The sequence below is a fragment of the Ailuropoda melanoleuca genome, chromosome 5 (genome assembly GCF_002007445.2).
Source record: "Ailuropoda melanoleuca isolate Jingjing chromosome 5, ASM200744v2, whole genome shotgun sequence".
Lineage (NCBI taxonomy): Eukaryota > Metazoa > Chordata > Mammalia > Carnivora > Ursidae > Ailuropoda > Ailuropoda melanoleuca.
The window spans coordinates 9,199,940-9,224,821 of NC_048222.1; the positions used below are offsets into that span (position 1 = coordinate 9,199,940).

General features: G+C 41.9%; 1 protein-coding gene across 1 annotated transcript in view; it reads left to right on the forward strand.

Annotated features, from left to right (window-relative positions):
* The window catches only part of KIF13A (kinesin family member 13A), a 200,266-nt gene that overhangs the window by 108,381 nt on the left and 67,003 nt on the right, over positions 1-24,882 (forward strand). Inside the window, exons 5-9 of the mRNA XM_034660191.1 lie at positions 10,979-11,071; positions 11,923-12,103; positions 19,531-19,618; positions 21,076-21,210; positions 22,274-22,386. Coding sequence (XP_034516082.1) covers positions 10,979-11,071; positions 11,923-12,103; positions 19,531-19,618; positions 21,076-21,210; positions 22,274-22,386 — 610 coding nt within the window. The remainder of the gene's footprint in view (positions 1-10,978; positions 11,072-11,922; positions 12,104-19,530; positions 19,619-21,075; positions 21,211-22,273; positions 22,387-24,882) is intronic.

Here is a 24,882-nt window from a genome sequence, read left to right on the forward strand (position 1 = left end):
TAAAAACCAGCACTAGCCAAAATAGAACCAATATTTTAGCAAAGTTCCAAAATATTTGTTTTAGCATACTGTGTTGGTTGGTTCATTCTTTCCCTATTCAAGTGTACAAGAAGCACTCAGCAAGTGCCTTTCACAGAATAATTGTTAGCTATTAGGTTTATCCAAACCTTAGATGTTTTCCCTATAGTTAGGAGAAGCAATAGTGGTTGATTCTTTGAAAAGTTTGGTGAAATGGAGATTCATTATAAATGATGCATGCCATCTTAAAAGATAAGAAACAGTCTGAATGCAGAGTTCTTCTAGATTTTTCTTTTTCTTTTATAGTTTTTTGCAAATTGTCTTACCCATACCAAATTTGACAATTCTTCTAGTGACTAAGCCTTATCAGGTTGTTCCCTAAGCATCCAACTTTTTTTTCTTAGAATCAGCAGCCTTCTTTTTGCATTTGTTAATGAAATTATGTAATTACAGAGAAGTACAATTGACATAAACCAGTTTAGGAGCAAACACAGCTGATCCTTTGTGAGAACATAGCCCTGTGGGTGGGAGTCCAGAGCACAGCCTCCCAGCTGGGGTGATGTAGGGTGCAGTGGGCAAGCCTCAGTGTACTGTTTTACAGATGGGAGAGAATGTTGGCGAATTCAGAAAATTGGGTAAAAGTGGAGGTCAGTGAAGAAAAACTTTTCTTTCTCTCTTCTTTTTTTCTTTTTTTGTATCACAAGAATCTTTGATATTTACTTTCAAGTTTACTCATGTGGGGTTGTATTTGTGTTTGGGAAAGTGTGCCAAGTGCCCGTATTGAGACCGTTTCAGTTCACACCACTGCACTCCTGAGAGACGTTTCCTTGCCCAGTGAGGTCATAGATGGGGGGGCCTTGACTTTTCTCTGGGTTAGGCCAGCTTTACTGGTGAGAAAAACTTTCCTGAAATAAATAAGCTAAGCTAATATTGTTAGATTTTTTTTAAAAAAGAGAGAGTGTGTGTGTGCGTGTGTGTGTGCATGTGTGTGTGTAAACGTGATGTGTATATATGTGTGTGCGTGTGTGTATGTTGTGAGTGTGTATNGCTGAAATAAATAAGCTAAGCTAATATTGTTAGATTTTTTTTTAAAAAAGAGAGAGTGTGTGTGTGCATGTGTGTGAGTGTGTGCATGTGTGTGTGTAAACGTGATGTGTATATATGTGTGTGCGTGTGTGTATGTTGTGAGTGTGTATATATTCGACTACAGGTGTGTATATGTACGTGTGCATGTGAGTGTGTATTGTGACTATGGGTGTGTGTACATGTGAATGTGTTTGTGTGTATATATAGGTATGAATGTATATGCGTGTGTGTGTGTGTATGCATGCTTCTTTTTTCTCTTACCTCTACTCCGATTTTATTTAAAGTAGGCTTCATGCCCAGTGTGGGGCTTGAACTCATGACCCTGAGGTCGAGAGTCCCATGGTCTCCCAGCAGAGCCAGACAGGTGCCCCTCTATTCCTATTTTTTAATCCCACCCAGCCCCACCTTCTCACAGGCTTTCCTTTCTTCATCCCCATCTATTCCTTATTTATTGGCACCCAGAGACATCCTGTAACTTACTGAAGGGTGTATAGAGAAGTGGGTAAGAATCACAGTAGACAACAGACTTGGGAGCACTGGGTTCCCAGCCCTGTGCTCATCCCTTCACCTGCAGTAGGTCATTTAATTGTCCGAACACCTGATCACGTAGAAACGATGACCGTCCCCGTTCTACAGGTAAGGAAACTGCTCCCTGGGAGAGAGCTGAAAAGCAGTCCTAAGTGTGGGTTTGAGGCAGTGACAGTCACGTATGAAGATGTTATAGGTTCTCCTGCAGTCCCAGGCTGTCCTCTCTTCTCTGCCCCCACAAAAGAGCGGCTGTGTCTGGCAATCACGTTGCAGTGCTCTGGCTTGGAAGCTGGCCAGGAATCATTCTAATAGCATTCTCCCTCCTGTCAGATGTTCTCTGGAGTCCGGAATGCCTATGTTTGGTTTGGGCTTTGTTTTAATCTCCCCTCGAGTGCTGTAAATACTGTGCTCCCCACAGTCCAGAAGGGGTGTTGGGTCCGGCGGGTTCCTGTACCACAGAGAACATATCAGACAGAAATGAAGAACACTTACTTTTCCAGCAGATGCTTTATGTGAAAACACCCTACAAAATAGCTCAAAAGACATTCTGCCTCAGAGAATCCTCACAGGTCGCGTGGCTTCCTTATTTCCTCCATCCTGGGCACCAGTATCTGACCCTCTCCTCAGTGAGTCAGCCACCTTACTTGCCAACAAAAAAGGAGCCAAGGTTCCCTGCCAGCTCATGACGCGTCCCAGTGCTGTTGCTGGGGTGGCAACGTCCATCTGGGTGAGTCAGCCTGTGCCATGCTGCAAGCAAGACTCCCAGACACCGCAGCACTGATGGCCCTTGGACGCCACTGTGGAAAATGGTCCCGCACTCTCCCTTGACCCTCCTGGCCCAGTTTCTTAGGATCCTTTTACCAGGCCCCTTAGTGGCAAACTTCTGTAGTTGATTAAAACTTAAATCCAGTGTCACCAGGTCAGTCGTGAAAGCCTTCATTTTTGTATACAAACTCTGTAGTTTTGGGTCATTTAGCATCACCCAGGTTTAACTTCCCTACATGGGACAGTTTCCGAGTTGCCCTGTTTGGGAGAGGGATTTGCTGATGCCTGGTCCACGGTAGGCATTTCTCCCCACTGCGTGTATGTGTGGAGAACCTGTCTGGTCTTGCACTGTCCAGGTGCTCTGATGCGGACCTGGGCCACCTGCCAAACCCAGACTCATCAAAATCGCTGTGGCTGTCAGCCCTGCTTAGAGGTGGAAAAACATCCTCAGAAACAAGCAGACCCAGGAGTCCCACATCACAAATACTGAGCTCAGACATTTTTTTTTTCACCCTAAGATAGGAAAGAGGGAAAACAGGAGACTCTACACTGGTAAAACGTATCAATTGTGTTGACATCTTGAATGCTTTTCCATGCTCCTGCTTTGGAAAGATGAGAAATATTCCATGTATATGTCNTCACCCTAAGATAGGAAAGAGGGAAAACAGGAGACTCTACACTGGTAAAACATCGATTGTGTTGACATCTTGAATGCTTTTCCATGCTCCTGCTTTGGAAAGATGAGAAATATTCCATGTATATGTCCTGTCTGGCCTTGGATTGCCATACTAACTGTTTTATTCAGCCGTGATCTGTATGTGACTGCCTTGTAGATGGTGAATAAGACAAGAGTTATGCCTTCCCATTTCTTCGAACACAGCCCACTGTAACTGACCTGTGCCTCTTTGGTAGTCAGATGTTAGGCATATGACTGGTACATGCATTTTCTCTTCCATCCCTGGTTGGTCCTCTTCTGTGCTTTGCTGTCTGGGCCCTGCTCTAGCGAGAGAATTACCTTGGTTACTCAGTTGCCAGTGCACACACGTAACAGCTTTGAATCCGTTGCTGTGGTCCCCAGTAGGGACAAATGTGCAAGTGTGGACACTCAGATCTGTATTCTACATGCAACTTAGGGTTGGGTGGGTCAGGTGTGTAACCTTGGTTGCAGAAATTCCATACAGGAGCCCTTTCTGCTGTTGTGATACTGTGTTCCAGATGGCTTTGGGCATGCCTGTGTGTTAAGACTTCTCCATAGTTATAGGTGGTTTTAAGCATAAACCCCACAGGGGAAATTGGCATCTTCTCAGTCATGGTTATTAACAAGTGAGGTCAGGCTTGCCCTGTGGATTCCCTGCACCAGACACATGGAGCTGCCATGTGTACAAGGACCACCTGCTGAAAAGCCACTGGCCTCTTGGGTTTGATGGTGCCGTGACTTTGCTCAGTTTGTCTGGGACAGAAGCAGATACTCATCGAGCCTGCTGCTCCCAATGGGACTTCTGAACTTTCCCTTACAGGCTGGTGCTCATTCCCCTAGACAGAGCCTCGTTCTCTTTGAGAGTGAGCTATGGGCAGTAAACATGTAGGTGAAAATACTGCATCTTTTATGGGTTCCCTGATTCCCACCATCCAACATGAACAGCCCCGTTTTTTGCATAATGAGCTTCAAAAAACAGTTGGCAAATCAGTTTTTTTCCCTATGCTGATAAAAGAGGGACTTCTGTGTTTAAAAAATAGAAACAAAGCAGGAAGCCTCAGTCTTTTGGATCAGCCAGATTCTCCTTAACAGACCCTGTAAAGGTCTTGATATTTAATGATTTCTCTCTATCACAGAGTGAAGTGTAGCCCTCATGTGCGTTTCACAGAGAGCCTCCTGTGTTGAGGACAGGAGGCCGGGTAGAGTCCACAGGCATTTTGAGGCTTTGGTTGACAGTCTGGGCTTTTTACAGGCGTTTCCTACCATCCCATTGATGCCTTTGAAAGTTCCCAAACCAAAGCATTGATTAAATATATCCCCAGCCAGGGAGTCCTACAGCTCAAAAGGCACCAGATTAGAAAAATAAGGGGAAATCTGTAGAGTATGTTTCTGTTCACAGTTTTATTGATAGGATTTATTATGTTCGTTTTTACCCCCTGTACCCTTCTGAGATAATGTTAGAAAAGAAAAGTAAATATTTTTCTCCACTGGACAGTATAGGTTGGCATATCCTGTTCCAAATAATACTGTTCTTTTTTTCTCTCCTCACAAGCCCCAGTATAACACACATACACACGCACAGACATACATGTAACCCCAACACACACACACACACACACATATCCCCATACATACCCCACACAACCCAACACACATGCACCACATGTACACCCCAACACACACACACACACACACACACACACACGTATGCCCAACACACATACAACCCCATATATACCCCAAACACACACACACGTACACACACACATACCCCAATACATACAAAACATAACACCCCACCACCATATGCTGGCACGCTCTCTCTCTCTCTCCTGTATAAGAGTGCCCCACCATTATATTTGGTCAGAATTTTAGAAGTGGGAACTAGGGGATCTAGAGAATCAGAAGTAAGTGATTACTTTAAAATTTTTTTCCTAAGAATAGGTGTCTTTTCTTTTATCTTTGAAATTGGATTACCTCGCAGAATTGTTGCAAACATAAAGGAACTCCTTTAAGAAAAATAATTAGATGTTTACTACCTTCTCTATACCAGAATTGATTATAGTTGATTGAAGATTTGAGGGATGATATTGATAATGGATATTAACTAAAACATATTCTAGACTCATACTGGTCAGGCACTATGGTAAGTGCTTTACCTGTCTTGCCTTGTTAAATCATACCAGTGACCCAGTAAGGTAGCAACTATTATTCCTGATTTACTAATGAGGAAGCCCAGAACTTGCCCAAGGTCACACAGCTGGTAAGGAGCAGAGTTCAAGTTTGAAAGTAAAACTATAAACAATAAAAACAACAGAACTAGAAGAAAATACAGGTGAATCCCTGTGTAATTTGGGGTAATATTAATACAGAGGATTTTGGAAGCATAAACATACACCGTAGGTAAAAATCACAAAGGAAAAGATGAAAGATTTGAATATGGACAACCAAAAGCTTTTGTGTGACAAAAACCAACATGAGACTAAAAAGTAAATGACAGATTAGGTAACAATATTTACAACGTATAATAGACCAAAGGTTAATATCCTTAATGTATGATAAGCATTTTTGGTATACCTGGCTGGCTCAGTCAGAAGAGCATGTGACTCTTGATCTCAGGATTATGAGTTCGAGCCCCACATTGGGTGTAGAGATTACTTAAATAAATAAATAAATCTTAAAAAAATACATATATGTATGTATGAGGAGCATTTTTAAGTAAAAAAAAAAAAATCAATGACTAAACCAATCAGTTTGTAAAAGGAAATGTAGGACCCAAATAATTGATTTACTGAAGAATAAACACAAGTGGACAATCAACAAAGGAAAGGACAATTGTAGTTTAGACAAAACCAAGGAGAATGATAATAGCCATGTTGTTGAAGGTGCATTGCTAGAGGGCACAGTAATTGGAGTTTTGGAGTTTTGCCTGGTAAAGAATAGAAAAGAGCTCAGAGATAAATATGTAAGGATAAATATTGCAGAAAAAAGAAAAAGGAAATAATCTACATATTCATAATAGGGAACAGATTGCATCAGTTAAGCATATAATGGAAAGCTAAGCAGCTATAAAAAATATTAATGTTGATATAACTTTGTAGAGGTGGCAAAGCGTTCATTATTTCTTATCTTAGAAGAGAATAAATTTCCCTTGAGACATGAAGCCATAGTGATAAAATGTATTGCACTCTCTCTGGAATCCAGTCTTACTTTGAATTGTAAAGATACATGAACTTAACGATAGTTTTTTGTGTTTACCCTTTTATAAACTGTGCTTCAAGATAGTTATTTAAGGATGGGAAGGAGACGAATTCTTTCCAGAAACACAATGTAATTGCTACTTTTTCATATTCTAGTTTGTGTTTCCCAGAATTTTTTCCTTTCCTACTTATAACTAAAACTTTATTAAGTATGATAAATCTGAAGTATATTCTGTCAAGCATAACTGTAAATATCTAACTAAGAGAACTTGACTTTTTGAAAAGCATATGCGTATATTTAATGGAAATCAGAGAGACTAGTTTGGTTTTTTCTGTCACATATATTTTGTTTTAATGTCCAGGAGGTTACTATGGGTGCCAGGAAAAGTATAAGCTGTCATTTTTGTCAAAGTTATTCAATTAGCAGATAACATATCACATTAACACGTCTATTCACATCTGTCCCCAGTGCCTTATGTAACCAAGTGTTCTGTAGTCTTTAGGGGCTCATTAGAATTTCAAAACAGTCATACTTTGATCAAAGTATAAACTCTAATGCAATTAAATCTTTTTTTTTTAAGATTTTTATTTTTGAGTGATCTCCACACCCAATGTGGCACTCAAACTCAAAACCCCAAGATCAAGAGTTGCATGCTCTACCAACTGAGCCATCCAGGTGCCCCAAATGTTTCTTTTTACGTTCAACAAACAATATTTTGATGCCTTAGTTCTCACTAATGAGGAAAGGGGCCCCCAATGAAATATACTTTAGTCTGAAGACAGCCATGTCAACATAGGAGTAACTTAGGAAATAAAAGTGCCTACAGTTTGCCAGGGACTCTTCTAAGATTAAACAACACCTATTTTTAAAGCTCACAGGATGCCTGGGTGGCTCAGTCAGTTGGGCATACGACTCTTGATTTTGGTTCAGGTCATGATCTCAGGGTCGTGAGACTGAGCCCCACGTCAGACTCTGTGCTAAGTGTGGAGTCTGCTTGAGATTCTCTCTCTCCTTCTCCCTTTGCCCCTCCCCCCATTAATAAATAAATAAAATCTTAAAAAAAGGAAACAATCCAGTGGTAGGGAAAAAAATGGAAAAAATAGTGGAGTGTGGTAAGATCTAGAGTTTGTAAAAACAAACAAACAAAACAGACAAAGACCAGAGGTGGGTGTAACTGATTCCTGGTGTCACCGATGTGAGTCACTGATGATGGGTGAGCAAGAGTCACTACAGACAGACCCAGGCCTTGCCACTCACTGTCGGTGTGATCTTGGGCCAGTGACTCCCCTTTAGAGCCCCAGCCTTACAGACCTCCTGGCCCTGGGGACTGCAAGGATTCAATGATACAGAATATATAAAGTGCATTGCTAGTGGGGCAGTTGATAAAAATTAATTCTCTTCTTCTTCTAAGTTGCACAAATAATAAAAACATACAAGTTTAAAAGGTTAATTTATCGGGGCGCCTGAGTGGCTCAGTCAGTTAAGTGTCCGATTTCAGCTTGGGTCATGATTTCAGGGCCCTGAGATCGAGTCCCATGTCAGGCTCCCTGCTCAGAGGGGAGTTTGCCTCTCCCTCTGCCCCTCTGCATCCCACCCCCACTTGTACTCTTTCACTCTCAAATAAATAAAATTTTTTAAAAAATAAAAGTTTACTTCATATCCTCTTTAGTATTTGTAATAATGTAGACATAGGCAAAACCAATTTATTCATTTATTTTTATATCCTGGAGAATTCTTTAATCATTTGGTTTATTTTTTGTGCAATTTTAGTATATGTATCCTATCCTGGAAGGTTTTGTGGGTTTTTTTGCTTGACATGTCATAAACCTATTTCATGTAGCTCTGTAGCATTCATTTTTAGTTTTTTTGACTAATGATCTTTAGTTAAAAAAACGCTTCATACCAAGGAGAAAGAAACATTCTGATTTTCCTTTAAAAGAATATGGAGGGGCGCCTGGGTGGCTCAGTCAGTTGAGCATCTGACTCTTGGTTTAGGCTCAGGTCGTGATCTCAGGATCGTGAGAGCAAGCCTCACATTGGGCTCCACGTTCAGCAGGGAGTCTGCTTGAGATTCTCTCTCTCTACCCCTTCCCCCACTCGCTTTCTCTCACTCTCTCAAATAAATCTTTTTAAAAAATAAAAATAAAAGAATATGGAGTCAGTAATTCCTCATACTTCCATCCTACTGAGCCTCAGGAGCAAAAGCCAGAAGCATTGCGTCTCACCACCTAACATAGGAAGAGAGATGTTCCGAAGTGGCCACAGGCCCTTGCGTGGCCATGGTCGAGCTCCCCACAGTCGAGTCCTTCAACCCAAGCACTTGCTTTTTTTCAAGTCACTAAATATGAGTTGAAATCATGAATTACGGGCAGGGTGTTTGACTTGGCCAAGTCTTAAAGCATCTTGTTCCCACCCTCACCTCCTTCCTGAGGGGCTGGTTAACCAGGGTGGAAGATCCAAGAGGATGGCTCTGTTCGTCTGCTGGTGCCAAGAAAGCAGGGCCTTCAGAGCCCCCGGGGTGTCTGGTTGAGGACCACGGTCGGTTCTCACAAGCCGGAGTGCAGGCCAGGTTTAACTCCCCGAATTCTACACTGCAGGGCTCTGCTCCAGATTTAAGGCCTGCCTTTGGGTGTGGGCCCTGGGGGAGTACACGTGGAATAAGGAAGAGGCTTTGAGAAAATGTGCAAGAAGAAAGTACTGATGAAGTGGGTAATAATTTTGACATTCCCTTATTCTTTGCAGAGCGTATGCGTGTGCGTGCGTGCACACACATCTTTAGCTAGTCTTCACACAAAAACACTCCTGTGTATTTAGGAGTGGTTACACCCTTTTAAAAAATCCACATATTACGCCAACATGTTTTGACTACCTCTTAGGTACCAGGCTCTGTGCTAGATGTTAGAAGTCAGAATTAGAGAAATAAGGTTATGTGAATCTGTTACTTTTTTCTTCCAGTTCATTTTTTTTAACTTTAGTGCCCATTGATTGATCTTTCCCTCACACTCTTTGACGTACGTTTTTTACTATATGTATAGTATTGGAACATGATTTTTGTTAAACTCAGGCATGTTTTTGAGTTCTAGCATTGTTTATACACACAGGTGTGTTCTATTTGTTTTGGGTTTTTTTTTACATGGTTTGTAATATTCTGGCATACAAAATAGTCACATTTTCCTTCTCTATTCCCTTCCCAATGGCCATTTAACTTCATTCCAACTTAGAGAATCAAAATAATGCTGCTGTGAGCATTCTGATACAGGAGTGCCTTGTGGAATGTCTCCAGGGTGGGCAAATTCTCTCTTCTAGGTGCTGTCAGGTTTTCTTCAAGTGGCTGAATTATTTAATCTCCCACCAGCAGATTATGAAAATACCTGTATTTTCTCACTCCAGCTATATTGTTGCCAACATTTTATTTTTTGCCAACCTAATGGTTGAAAATATTACTTGTTTCGAGTTTACACATTAAGAGTCCTGTTGTGCAGCCATATGTCCCAGTGTAACAAGGGGCTGCTAAAATCAGATCTAGCTTTGCATAAAGGAAACAGTACACCTAAAAGCTTATGTTATGTTGCATCATTTCCAAATGTAAAAGGAATTGGCATAAAAATTAAATGAAAAAAAAATTCAGTGGACTCATTTTTTCAACATTTATTAAGCATTTTGTGCTAGGCCCGAGGATTACAAAGGTAAACAGATTATAGTCTCTGACATAAGTCAGGGAGTTCTCATTCCAGTGGAAGGAAGAGGTACTTAAACCAGTAGTTTTGGCAAATACTGTAATCATGAAGGTTCAGGACCATGAGAACATAGAGGAAGGAGAATATCATTTTAATTCTCTTAATGATGGGGAATGAATGTTAGAAAGTCAGGAATTTCAAAGGGTAGTAAATGCCACCTTAACTGTTTAAAAAGATTTTTCACACCAGGGGCACCTGGATGGTTCAGTCGGTTGGGTGGTGACTCTTGATCTCAGCTCAGGTCTTGATCTCGGGGTTGTGGGTTCGGGCTCCACATTGGGCATGGAACCTACTTAAAATATATATATATATATATATATATATATATTCATCCCTTTACTCTTCAGCTGGATGCTGCTGGCTGTAAAGGACATGACCAAAGACCCCTATGAGCTGCAGGGAGCTCTGGACAGGCTCACAGGAGAGAACCTGTCCTCAAACCCAGGATGGGAACACCAGGGAGAGGTGCCTGTGCTCCACACAGCACCTGCACCAGCAGTGAACGGTTTCTGAGCACTTGGCATGAACTTAGCATTGTGCTAGGTGCATACGTGTACCAAGATGGATCTGACAAGGTTCCTGCTCATTGCAAGCTCAGAATCCAGATGGGGAGATAAGACCATTATGTTTAATGATATTTTAATATCAACTCATGAGAAGAAGCTAAACAGAATTTAAACAATGCTTCTGTGTGGCCCACTGACAATGGAAAGGAAACTTTAATGCCTAGAGAAGTGTCTGAGAGGGAACGAATCGTGGAATCATGAACTAATCCAAGAACTGAGCTCTTAACACATAGCCCTACACATAGTAGGCACGCGGTACACTTTTAACGTCTTTGGATTGAATGTTGTTACTAACTGGGACTCAGTTATTAACCCAAATATGTCAAGAAGAACCGTTCTCTCTTCTTTTATAGTTTTTTATTTTTTGTTTTGGTTTTTAGGTCAAGAAGTGGTTTTCAAGTGCCTTGGGGAAGGGATTCTTGAAAAAGCCTTTCAGGGGTATAATGCTTGTATTTTTGCATATGGACAGACAGGTAAGTAGCTGCTTTTATTTATAGTCAAGGACATTAAATATGCATTTCTTGAAGTCTAGAAATAGAAAATGCTTTGGAAATTGACGGAAACATGCTTCTGACTTTGTGGGTTTCACTGAATTAGATGATCAAAAGTAACCCTCTTTTTGAAGGTTCGACAATTTTGATAATTGAGTAATTGAGCAAAGCTAGTTTCAAACTATTAAGTGTTATTTTCCTAAATTATAGTTTTAACCTGTATTTGAACTAGAAAAATAATTACCAGTTTCACAGTATAAAGGTTATAGTAAAAAGCTATGGAACAACTCTTGGTATCATCCTATGCAGAGGACCTTCCCTGGGACACAAGAGTGCTGATGGATTATTAAAATGAGACTGTGGGGCAGGTGCTGGGAACACGGAGAGCAGAAGCTCGCTAGCGGCTCAGCCATTAACACTGCGTCAGCAAGAAAGTTAGAAAAGTCCCACCAGTTCTGCCTGTTGTCACATCACAGGACAGCGACGAGGCTCAGACAAGAGAATATGTATCAAAGCATTTTCACAAACGTAAAATATTTGGGGGGTAAAGTACTGTCAATGTCCATCGATAATGTATGGTTGATATTCATGATACATACTTTTCAAGATGATATATTCATAGTGGCTCTATTTGTAGGCATCCCTCTGTCAGACTGGAGGCTGTGAGCATTACGGAAAGAATAGTAGCCTTGCTGACCAGGGGCATGGGCTTGAGGGCTACGTTTGCCGCCTCTGTTCTGTGACCCTGGCGGATGAATGTAGAAAACTCGTCCTGTGGAAGCGTTATGTTTCACACCCTCTGTTGTCCCCCTTCCTTTCTGCTTGCTCTTCAGGTTCAGGAAAATCCTTCTCCATGATGGGCAGTGCTGAGCAGCTGGGCCTTATTCCAAGGCTCTGCTGTGCTTTATTTAAAAGGATCTCTCTAGAGCAAAATGAGTCACAGACCTTTAAAGTCGAAGTATCCTATATGGAAATTTATAATGAGAAAGTTCGGGATCTTTTGGACCCCAAAGGGTAAGTTAGTGGTTGAAATTAAGCTTGTTCTGGGAGTAATAATTGCAAATGATCCTTAAGTTAAAACTGCAAGCGAATATATTTATTTGGTCACTACTGTGGTTTCAGTTCACTCACTGAGAAAGTCTCTGCTTCTCAGAGCCTGCTGGTATACCCAGTGCACATACTTTATCCTGTATTCGTGTATAAAGTTGCTTGTGTATCCCATTTAGAAAGATGTTTTTACTATTGGTGTTATTTTTGCTACCGTTGCTTGTTCATAAAAATTGAGTTCATAAAAATTCATGTTGGAAGGCAGCAGCTCTAAATTGGAGGTAAGTGCTGGAAAGGTTGAAACAACCCAGCCTGGACAAGCATTCTCTTCCTGGGCTGTGCACTGGAATCATGTTGGGGGGCTTTTTTAGGATACCGCTGGCCTGAGCCCCACCCATAGAGACCATGATTCAGTGGACCCAAGGGGAACCCCAAGCATGGATATTTTTTAAAAACTAGGTGATAAAAACTGGATGAATTTGATTCATAGAGGGAGAAGGCCATTTACTTTTTTTTAATTAAAAAAGTTTTTTGCTGATTTAAAAATAATAGTCATAGAAAATTTAGGAAATAGGCAAAGTGTAAGAAGAAATAAAAATGACCTATAATCCCACCACTCAAAAGTAACCATTGTTAGTACTTTGGTGCATTTTGATCCTGTGTTTCAAGTGGGGGGGGGGGTTATGTGTTGAGGTCATTCTCTAAATACAGTTCGGTGCCCTGAATTATTTTTAAACAGCTGTGTAATCCAGGGTATCATCATAAGATCAGAATTGTCAGTGACAAGGAAGTAAACCAATCAGGGGGAAATGCTTATATTGACTTTAAAGTTATTAACTATTTGCATATGAAAGAACATTTATAATACATGTAAGATATAAAGAATAACAAAATTGACTATCGTGCTTACCATTTGGCTTAATAATGGAACATGACCAATATTTTTGAACNCTGGGGAGAGGTGCCTGTGCTCCACACAGCACCTCCACCAGCAGTGAACGGTTTCTGAGCATTTGGCATGAACTTAGCATTGTGCTAGGTGCATACGTGTACCAAGATGGATCTGACAAGGTTCCTGCTCATTGCAAGCTCAGAATCCAGATGGGGAGATAAGACCATTATGTTTAATGATATTTTAATATCAACTCATGAGAAGAAGCTAAACAGAATTTAAACAATGCTTCTGTGTGGCCCACTGACAATGGAAAGGAAACTTTAATGCCTAGAGAAGTGTCTGAGAGGGAACGAATCGTGGAATCATGAACTAATCCAAGAACTGAGCTCTTAACACATAGCCCTACACATAGTAGGCACGCGGTACACTTTTAACGTCTTTGGATTGAATGTTGTTACTAACTGGGACTCAGTTATTAACCCAAATATGTCAAGAAGAACCGTTCTCTCTTCTTTTATAGTTTTTTATTTTTTGTTTTGGTTTTTAGGTCAAGAAGTGGTTTTCAAGTGCCTTGGGGAAGGGATTCTTGAAAAAGCCTTTCAGGGGTATAATGCTTGTATTTTTGCATATGGACAGACAGGTAAGTAGCTGCTTTTATTTATAGTCAAGGACATTAAATATGCATTTCTTGAAGTCTAGAAATAGAAAATGCTTTGGAAATTGACGGAAACATGCTTCTGACTTTGTGGGTTTCACTGAATTAGATGATCAAAAGTAACCCTCTTTTTGAAGGTTCGACAATTTTGATAATTGAGTAATTGAGCAAAGCTAGTTTCAAACTATTAAGTGTTATTTTCCTAAATTATAGTTTTAACCTGTATTTGAACTAGAAAAATAATTACCAGTTTCACAGTATAAAGGTTATAGTAAAAAGCTATGGAACAACTCTTGGTATCATCCTATGCAGAGGACCTTCCCTGGGACACAAGAGTGCTGATGGATTATTAAAATGAGACTGTGGGGCAGGTGCTGGGAACACGGAGAGCAGAAGCTCGCTAGCGGCTCAGCCATTAACACTGCGTCAGCAAGAAAGTTAGAAAAGTCCCACCAGTTCTGCCTGTTGTCACATCACAGGACAGCGACGAGGCTCAGACAAGAGAATACGTATCAAAGCATTTTCACAAACGTAAAATATTTGGGGGGTAAAGTACTGTCAACGTCCATCGATAATGTATGGTTGATATTCATGATACATACTTTTCAAGATGATATATTCATAGTGGCTCTATTTGTAGGCATCCCTCTGTCAGACTGGAGGCTGTGAGCATTACGGAAAGAATAGTAGCCTTGCTGACCAGGGGCATGGGCTTGAGGGCTACGTTTGCCGCCTCTGTTCTGTGACCCTGGCGGATGAATGTAGAAAACTCGTCCTGTGGAAGCGTTATGTTTCACACCCTCTGTTGTCCCCCTTCCTTTCTGCTTGCTCTTCAGGTTCAGGAAAATCCTTCTCCATGATGGGCAGTGCTGAGCAGCTGGGCCTTATTCCAAGGCTCTGCTGTGCTTTATTTAAAAGGATCTCTCTAGAGCAAAATGAGTCACAGACCTTTAAAGTCGAAGTATCCTATATGGAAATTTATAATGAGAAAGTTCGGGATCTTTTGGACCCCAAAGGGTAAGTTAGTGGTTGAAATTAAGCTTGTTCTGGGAGTAATAATTGCAAATGATCCTTAAGTTAAAACTGCAAGCGAATATATTTATTTGGTCACTACTGTGGTTTCAGTTCACTCACTGAGAAAGTCTCTGCTTCTCAGAGCCTGCTGGTATACCCAGTGCACATACTTTATCCTGTATTCGTGTATAAAGTTGCTTGTGTATCCCATTTAGAAAGATGTTTTTACTATTGGTGTTATTTTTGCTACCGTTGCTTGTTTATAAAAATTGAGNCATAAAAATTGAGTTCATAAAAATTCATGTTGGAAGGCAGCAGCTCTAAATTGGAGGTAAGTGCTGGAAAGGTTGAAACAACCCAGCCTGGACAAGCATTCTCTTCCTGGGCTGTGCACTGGAATCATGTTGGGGGGCTTTTTTAGGATACCGCTGGCCTGAGCCCCACCCATAGAGACCATGATTCAGTGGACCCAAGGGGAACCCCAAGCATGGATATTTTTTAAAAACTAGGTGATAAAAACTGGATGAATTTGATTCATAGAGGGAGAAGGCCATTTACTTTTTTTTAATTAAAAAAGTTTTTTGCTGATTTAAAAATAATAGTCATAGAAAATTTAGGAAATAGGCAAAGTGTAAGAAGAAATAAAAATGACCTATAATCCCACCACTCAAAAGTAACCATTGTTAGTACTTTGGTGCATTTTGATCCTGTGTTTCAAGTGGGGGGGGGGGTTATGTGTTGAGGTCATTCTCTAAATACAGTTCGGTGCCCTGAATTATTTTTAAACAGCTGTGTAATCCAGGGTATCATCATAAGATCAGAATTGTCAGTGACAAGGAAGTAAACCAATCAGGGGGAAATGCTTATATTGACTTTAAAGTTATTAACTATTTGCATATGAAAGAACATTTATAATACATGTAAGATATAAAGAATAACAAAATTGACTATCGTGCTTACCATTTGGCTTAATAATGGAACATGACCAATATTTTTGAACGCTCTTATGATTTTCTTGGATTCCATTCCATTCCCTACCCCTCCCCAAGGTTAACTACAATGATGAATTTTATGTTTCTCATTATCTTCATCCTCCTTAGAGTTTACACATAATTTTGCACAATTTTAAATTTTGTGTGAGGGACATCATAGTATATATGTCCTTTGTTGACTTGTTGTTTTCCTCTTAATGATTGATTCATTCTGATACAGGAGGTAATAATGCATTCATTTTTACTGCTTCTCGGTATTTTGTTGTATGATTATACCATAGTCTGTCTCATCTCCTGTCACTTGTGTGGTTTCCACTTTCTACTGCTACAGCGCTGGCTGAGCATTCTCGCACACTTCTCCGGGTGTACAAATGTAGGAGTTCCTAGGGAATACGTCTGGGGTGGACTTGTGGGCAACAAGATACTGAATCTTTGGCTTTAGGAGGTCCTACCAAACTGTCTTCCAAAGGACTCGTACCAGTTCACAGCCCACCAGCAGTGTTCAGGAATGCCCTATGTTAGACACCATCACAAGCACTCGATACTGTGCTGGATGACTTTTCTCGCTCCAGAATAGCATACAAGAATCTCTGGCTGTGCAAGCCGAGTGAGTAGAGTCTCAGACCCCTGTGCATCCCGCTAGCTCTCTTGAAGATGTGCATTTGATCTGCCCCAGTTTAGAGTGCACAGAAATGCTCATTGTCACATTGAATTCTTCATCCGTAAAGGCAGAAAAACTGTAGGTTGCTGTAAGATTAAATGGGCTAACTAAGAAGTCCTCAGGGAACAGTGCCACGACTTTGGGAAGCACTCAGTGATTCTTAGCTCCCTTTTTCCACACGTGAGTGCTGCCTAAGATTGACACTTGATTTGAAAGGTGATTAATATCTGGTGCAATGGAAAAGGTGATGAATGCAATATGCTCATAGNTGTGTTGAGGTCATTCTCTAAATACAGTTCGGTGCCCTGAATTATTTTTAAACAGCTGTGTAATCCAGGGTATCATCATAAGATCAGAATTGTCAGTGACAAGGAAGTAAACCAATCAGGGGGAAATGCTTATATTGACTTTAAAGTTATTAACTATTTGCATATGAAAGAACATTTATAATACATGTAAGATATAAAGAATAACAAAATTGACTATCGTACTTACCATTTGGCTTAATAATGGAACATGACCAATATTTTTGAACGCTCTTATGATTTTCTTGGATTCCATTCCATTCCCTACCCCTCCCCAAGGTTAACTACAATGATGAATTTTATGTTTCTCATTATCTTCATCCTCCTTAGAGTTTACACATAATTTTGCACAATTTTAAATTTTGTGTGAGGGACATCATAGTATATATGTCCTTTGTTGACTTGTTGTTTTCCTCTTAATGATTGATTCATTCTGATACAGGAGGTAATAATGCATTCATTTTTACTGCTTCTCGGTATTTTGTTGTATGATTATACCATAGTCTGTCTCATCTCCTGTCACTTGTGTGGTTTCCACTTTCTACTGCTACAGCGCTGGCTGAGCATTCTCGCACACTTCTCCGGGTGTACAAATGTAGGAGTTCCTAGGGAATACGTCTGGGGTGGACTTGTGGGCAACAAGATACTGAATCTTTGGCTTTAGGAGGTCCTACCAAACTGTCTTCCAAAGGACTCGTACCAGTTCACAGCCCACCAGCAGTGTTCAGGAATGCCCTATGTTAGACACCATCACAAGCACTCGATACTGTGCTGGATGACTTTTCTCGCTCCAGAATAGCATACAAGAATCTCTGGCTGTGCAAGCCGAGTGAGTAGAGTCTCAGACCCCTGTGCATCCCGCTAGCTCTCTTGAAGATGTGCATTTGATCTGCCCCAGTTTAGAGTGCACAGAAATGCTCATTGTCACATTGAATTCTTCATCTGTAAAGGCAGAAAAACTGTAGGTTGCTGTAAGATTAAATGGGCTAACTAAGAAGTCCTCAGGGAACAGTGCCACGACTTTGGGAAGCACTCAGTGATTCTTAGCTCCCTTTTTCCACACGTGAGTGCTGCCTAAGATTGACACTTGATTTGAAAGGTGATTAATATCTGGTGCAATGGAAAAGGTGATGAATGCAATATGCTCATAGTATATACAGATTTGCTTTTAATTTCAGTAATCTGTTGATAAGCTTTAAATGGGTCTCAGACCAGGTTGGTTATTTAAAAATTCGAAAAGGTCTTCAAGTCTTCACCAGCAATGGTGAAGAATTTAGAGCTGATTCTAAATATAGNAGTCTGTCTCATCTCCTGTCACTTGTGTGGTTTCCACTTTCTACTGCTACAGCGCTGGCTGAGCATTCTCGCACACTTCTCCGGGTGTGCAAATGTAGGAGTTCCTAGGGAATACGTCTGGGGTGGACTTGTGGGCAACAAGATACTAAATCTTTGGCTTTAGGAGGTCCTACCAAACTGTCTTCCAAAGGACTCGTACCAGTTCACAGCCCACCAGCAGTGTTCAGGAATGCCCTATGTTAGACACCATCACAAGCACTCGATACTGTGCTGGATGACTTTTCTTGCTCCAGAATAGCATACAAGAATCTCTGGTTGTGCAAGCCGAGTGAGTAGAGTCTCAGACCCCTGTGCATCCCGCTAGCTCTCTTGAAGATGTGCATTTGATCTGCCCCAGTTTAGAGTGCACAGAAATGCTCATTGTCACATTGAATTCTTCATCTGTAAAGGCAGAAAAACTGTAGGTTGCTGTAAGATTAAATGGGCTAACTAAGAAGTCCTCAGGGAACAGTGCCACGACTTTGGGAAGCACTCAGTGATTCTTAGCTCCCTTTTTCCACACGTGAGTGCTGCCTAAGATTGACACTTGATTTGAAAGGTGATTAATATCTGGTGCAATGGAAAAGGTGATGAATGCAATATGCTCATAGTATATACAGATTTGCTTTTAATTTCAGTAATCTGTTGATAAGCTTTAAATGGGTCTCAGACCAGGTTGGTTATTTAAAAATTCGAAAAGGTCTTCAAGTCTTCACCAGCAATGGTGAAGAATTTAGAGCTGATTCTAAATATAGGATAAATATCAGTAACTCTGCAAATAACTGCTCTACTGCTCTGTCACTTTCTGTGTCAAACTGTCAGCAGAGAAGCAGCATAAATCAGTCCAGCCTTAAAAAAGCAAATTAAAGCACTTTAATATTATTCACTACTTGATCAGAACTTTAAGACATGGGGCGCCTGGGTGGCACAGCGGTTAAGCTTCTGCCTTCGGCTCAGGGCGTGATCCCGGCGTTCTGGGATCGAGCCCCACATCAGGCTCCTCCACTATGAGCCTGCTTCTTCCTCTCCCACTCCCCCTGCTTGTGTTCCCTCTCTCGCTGGCTGTCTCTATCTCTGTCAAATAAATAAATAAAATCTTAAAAAAAAAAAAAAAGAACTTTAAGACATGATTTACTGAAACTGGGAATGTGTTTATGTCTGAAATAGTGTTAATGTTAAAATCAATTCTGGTATGTTCTTTGCTTTGTTTACTTTCTTTCTTTCTTTTTTTTCCTCCTGTGTAAAACTGAAGTTCTGTCTCCTAAAGCAAGCAAGTTAGCCTACCCTCAAATTCTGTGTGCTGGCTGTTTAGTTTGGGAGTAGAAATAGAATTTTTTAAATAGTAAGTTACTCTAAATAGATATCAGAGTCTTTTATACCCATAAGGAATGCTGTTTCCCTAATCCAAATAAGTAGCTTTTAGAATATTTTTTGATCATTAAAAAAATTGCAACCTTAGTTTCTGAGTACTTCGAAAAGAAAGAAAAGCTTCCCAGTTTGGTCTGATTCATTCATTCCTTTTTCCTTCCTCCCAAAGGAATAGACAGTCTCTGAAAGTTCGAGAGCATAAAGTTTTGGGACCATATGTAGACGGTTTGTCCCAGCTGGCTGTCACTAGTTTTGAGGTAAGTGTCATTAAAAAAAAATGTCATTAAAAAACCGGCAGTAAATGGAAACACGTAGGTAATATTGAATGTGTTTGTATGTGAGTGCTTTGTAGTATATTGGTACCACGTGTGGTCTCAGAAACCCAGTAGCAACACATCCTGCACGGAAAGAAAGGACTTCATCCTGCTTTGTGTGAAGGTGTGACCATGTGGCCAAGGGGCTCAGCAGTGTGAATTGTGGACTGTTTTCCTTCATCCCACCTTGTTGAACTCTGCTCCCCAGGGTTGTCAGTGATGTCCTTCTAGACGAACCTGGACACACACAAGCAGCATTGGGTGATTCATTCATTCCCTTCCCGCTGACAGGGTCTCCTGGGCTCTTTTCCATTACTTTTCAGTCTTCTGGTTCTATTTTTCTGAATCACTCCTGTCTGCATTCCTGACCTGTCTCCTTTTCCTGCTCCTTGACTTGTATGCCTTCTTCCATCCTGACTTGATGTTCTAGCCTTACTTCTGTTGTCACTGCTTTGGAAACCCTAAAACGGCCCGCCCTGTGTTGCTGGAGAATGCCGGCAGAAGAGTGAGCAAAGGTGTACTGTGCCTAGATGTGCTGTCTGGGGCTTGTGGCCGTCCCACCATCCCGAGTATGACGAAAATTAATCTGTGAGCTACCTCACTCCAGCCATTTAGATGAAGCCATCTTTAGTATCACTCAAATGAGAAATAGATTGCAGTCATCACTTTAAAAGCACCATCTAGATTCTGAAATGAAGGGAAACCTCTTGGCGTAAAGGTGCTAAAAGTCAGCACCTTTGCTCAGGTGCGTGCTTCACAGCTCAGTGTGGTCGGGGTCAGTGTTCACCTCATCCAGTCCCTTATTAGAGCCAAGGAGTTTGTGATTTGCATCCCCACTCTGCCTTTTACTAGATGTGGGAAAAGTTACTTGAGCGCGTGAATGTCAGTGTTCTGTGGGTAACATTAGGGGAATACTTGTTTTGTAAAGTTCACGCATCTAACATTGTGTAAGAGCCCGTGGGTTCCAGGTGTTCAAAGATGAATAAGGAGCATTCCCTGCCGACGGGGCCACATACACAAGCCCTCGAGAGCCCTGCGGAGTCGTTAAGCACAAGAGGGTTAGAATCACAGAATGTCCTCCCATTACTGAGTATCCGGAGTGCTCCCTAAACATTAGCTCTTTTCTCCCCCCAGGAACTTGCAAAGGGAAAAAGAAGCGCTAAACAGAGAAAGGGGGACAATTGCAGGATGGCCAGAATGGGAAGCATTTCATATTATAGAAGGTGGTGAGAGAGGTGGAGGCTCACCCCGTGCCCCACGGAAGGCGGTCGGGGAGTAGGTTCCTACGGAAGGGCGGTGCCAAGCGCGTCCCTGGGATTGTGATTAATCTGTGCACCTGGTGGGCAGGACTGCGTTCCTGTGTTTGTGCTTATAACGTGTTCCTTATGCTTTGCCCCTAGGATATTGAGTCATTGATGTCTGAGGGAAATAAGTCTCGGACGGTAGCTGCGACCAACATGAATGAGGAAAGCAGCCGCTCCCATGCTGTGTTCAACATCATAATCACGCAGACACTTTATGACCTGCAGTCTGGGGTGAGGGCCTTCGGTGGCAGTAAAAGAACGCAAATATCCCGCAGGAGTGGAGGGTTTCCGGGTTGGATTCGGTGACTGAGAATTTTATGCTGGCTTTGCTGCTGACTAGTTAAGCTACTTTACTTAAATCCTGCAATTTATTAGGTCTTCCTTTATATATAACTTTTTTTAAAAAAATTGGATTTCGTGTGTACACTCCCCGAAGAGCAAAATGATGTCACCATAGGGCTTTTACTACGTATCCTTTCATCCTGAAATTCCCTTAAAAACAACTGAGTCTACCTCATAGCCATTAAGAGCTATTAAAGAGGAAACCACAACATTTAGCCTAAAGAAGACTTTTTCAAAAGGGGGGGCGGTAATCAGAAGGTGGAATGAAGCATGAGAGACTATGGACTATGAGAAACAAACTGAGGGCTTCAGCGGGGTGGGGGGAGTGGGATAGACTGGTGATGGGTAGTAAGGATGGCACGTATTGCATGGTGCACTGGGTGTTATACGCAACTAATGAATCATCGAACTTTACATTGGAAACCGGGGACGTACTGTATGGTGACTAACATAATATAATAAAAAAACATTAAAAATATTCAATTTAGCCAACATAGAAAAAAAAAAAAGAGGAATTTGACCTGAATATGCAGGAATCCTCAAGTGTTTCCTCAAAGACACAGGAAATCTCCCGCTTTCTGACCATATTCTGGAAAGCTGAGCACGCCTGCTCCCCAGCTACAAAACAAACGTCGTATTCACTCACCAGTTTAAATTTGACTGTGATGGGGCGCCTGGCTGGCTCATGTAGACGAGCATGCGACTCTTAATCTCAGGGTCATGAGTTCGAACCCCACGTTGGGTGTAGAGATGACTTAAATGAATAAAACTTTATAAAAGTAAAAAATTAAAAAAATGAATTTGACCATGAAATCGCGAGTCCAGAGCTCCTCCCCTGCCCTGTTGAGGGGGCAGGGCTGCTCCGGCTGCCCTGAGTTACCACGCCGACATCGGCGTAGACGTGTGCCCTTGCACTCACGTGTATTGTTTCTCTCTTATTCCCTGCACCCAGAACTCGGGAGAGAAGGTCAGTAAGGTCAGCCTGGTGGACCTGGCAGGTAGCGAAAGAGTGTCCAAAACAGGAGCCGCAGGAGAGCGACTCAAAGAAGGCAGCAACATTAACAAGTAAGATGGCTGGTGGGACCGGGGTGCCACACCGCAGCCTTACACCCAGCTTCCCGTGTGTCTGGGGCCAGGGAGGGGGGCTCGTGGTGCTAGAAGGGAGTGGATAGTCCTGGTGGCAGGTGCTTCCAAGTCTATGTAGTAAACGGAGTTGAAGAAAACTAACAGCCTGCCTCTCCTGAAATGCACGGGGTTGATCTGTGTGAAGCTGTGAGCTGCAGCCCTGTGCAAACAGCGCAGCATCGTGTCTAATGTAGTCTTAGGTAAATGCAGTCACAGCCTTGTCAGTCAAATCATATCTTCCGTTAACCCTAGGAGCTTACTCTGAAAAGAAGACCTGCTTTGAATCCCTTTGTACAGCTCATACTGTTTAAACATCAGTGCCTAACCAAATTTAACAGTTGCTGAATAGCTGCCACCCTGAAATCTCAGTTTGCCTTGGGAGCCTGCCATTCCTGGGGGCTGGAAGAGAGCCGGGTGGTGTGGGATGTGTAGGAGTTCACCAGGCAGACAAAGGAGACGCAGGCTTTTGGCACAGAGGGCGCAGCAAGCATACAGACAAGTAGAGGGCTTGTTCTCTCCAGTAACGCAGGATCCCAGGACGGCTCCTGCCATGCAACAGGGGGTGTTGGCTTTCCCGCTCAAGAGGGAGCCAAGTTTGTGTTCAAGAGTGTGCACTCAAGTCAGACTGCCAGAGTTTTGTCTTCCCTTCACCTCTCGATGCTTTCTTTTTCTCATCTGTAAATGGGGATCGTAACAGTCCCCACTTCGTAGACTTGTTGGCGCTCACATGCCCAGGATGCGCTTCAAACAGTGCCTGGCACGGCATGTGCACTGAATCAGTATTAATTGCTGTAGCTAATATTTTTATAATCTGTACAAATAGCATAATCATTATCATTATTCCAAGCTCAGCAGAAAGGAGTTGAGTTTGTACTTGTAACATCTCTCTGTTGAGATGTAATAACTTGGGTTTCATTTAGGACAGAAGGTGACCGGAGTTCATCGACCCAGAAACGTGTTTGTGCAGCTTGCGTCTTAAAATGACGCGAGCACATTACAATTTTAGTGGACCAAAGTTTAAAATTAGAAGGAAACTATCACCCCCTCTATCAGCTGGACACAGTGGCACTCACTGCAGAGACTGCTGCTTTAGGGAGTTAATCTTCCAGTCATCCTGTCTCCTGCTCTAATAACAAAGGGTTTGGCTCTGTTTCATGACCAAGCACTGTAGGAGCCCAGGCTGGCACCGCAGCTCCACGTTCCACAGTGAGCTCAAGGGCGGGGATGGGAAAGCCGAAAGAGGGGTATGAGAAAGCAGGTATCGGTGAAAAGATTGAACCCCTCCAAGAGGTTTCTTTTACTGGTACTAAGCCATGCCAGCCCTTTGCCTTTTGGCTGGGCTTGTGGGAAAACACTAGAAGTTCTGTGCTGAGAATTCGTGAGAATGTAGAGTATGGCTGGCTCTGATGTGTCATGAGCACTAACTTCTGCTGACCTCTTAGTGTGTTCCAGGCGCTGTTCTGAATGCTGCATGTGTAATCATCTGATCCTAACATCAGCGTTGGGGGTGGTGGCGGGGGGGGTATGTTATCCCTATTTTACAGAAGAGGAAACCAAGACAGAGGGGGTTAAATAACGGCCCCAAGTCTCAGCACTCTAAGTGTGGATCTGGATTTGCCTGCAGGCAGTCTGGCTCCAGAGCCCCGTGTAGGACGTGGGGTGACCATGTATTCTGTTTGCCTGCAAGAGTCCTAGCTGAAGCTTTTGTCCCAGGGTAAATGTTAATAGTGCCCTCTTAAATTTGGGCACTGAATTATGTACTGTCCCAAACCGGACTACCTCAAGGCCATGTTAAAAACATGATTTAGATCCCCAGCGACTGACTCTCTTCTGTAATGACTTCCTGAATTGAATCGGATGCTCTTAGCATCCTGCTGTCTTTCCTTATTTATATACTAGCTCTTTCACAAATGGATGCGTGGATTTCCTACTATCTCTGTCGAATAAATAAAATAAAATCTTTAAAAAAAAAAATAGTGCCCTCTTAAATTTGGGCACTGAATTATGTACTGTCCCAAACCGGACTACCTCAAGGCCATGTTAAAAACATGATTTAGATCCCCAGCGACTGACTCTCTTCTGTAATGACTTCCTGAATTGAATCGGATGCTCTTAGCATCCTGCTGTCTTTCCTTATTTATATACTAGCTCTTTCACAAATGGATGCGTGGATTTCCTACTACTAGTCAGTGAGATCTGATCTTTATCAGAGCACTTTCATATGCATTATTGCATGTGAGGCTCCTACTAGGTATTTTTATCTCTGTTTATAGATGGGGAACCTAATGCTTGGAGACATTTAAGTAATATGAATAAAAGCTGAGCCAACATTTATTAAGTCTCTGCTATGTGTCTGGCACTGCATTAGATGCTGGGGATACAAAAGAGATTTAGATATTCTTGTAGACACTCCTGCTGCCCCGCCCTGCCCTCCCC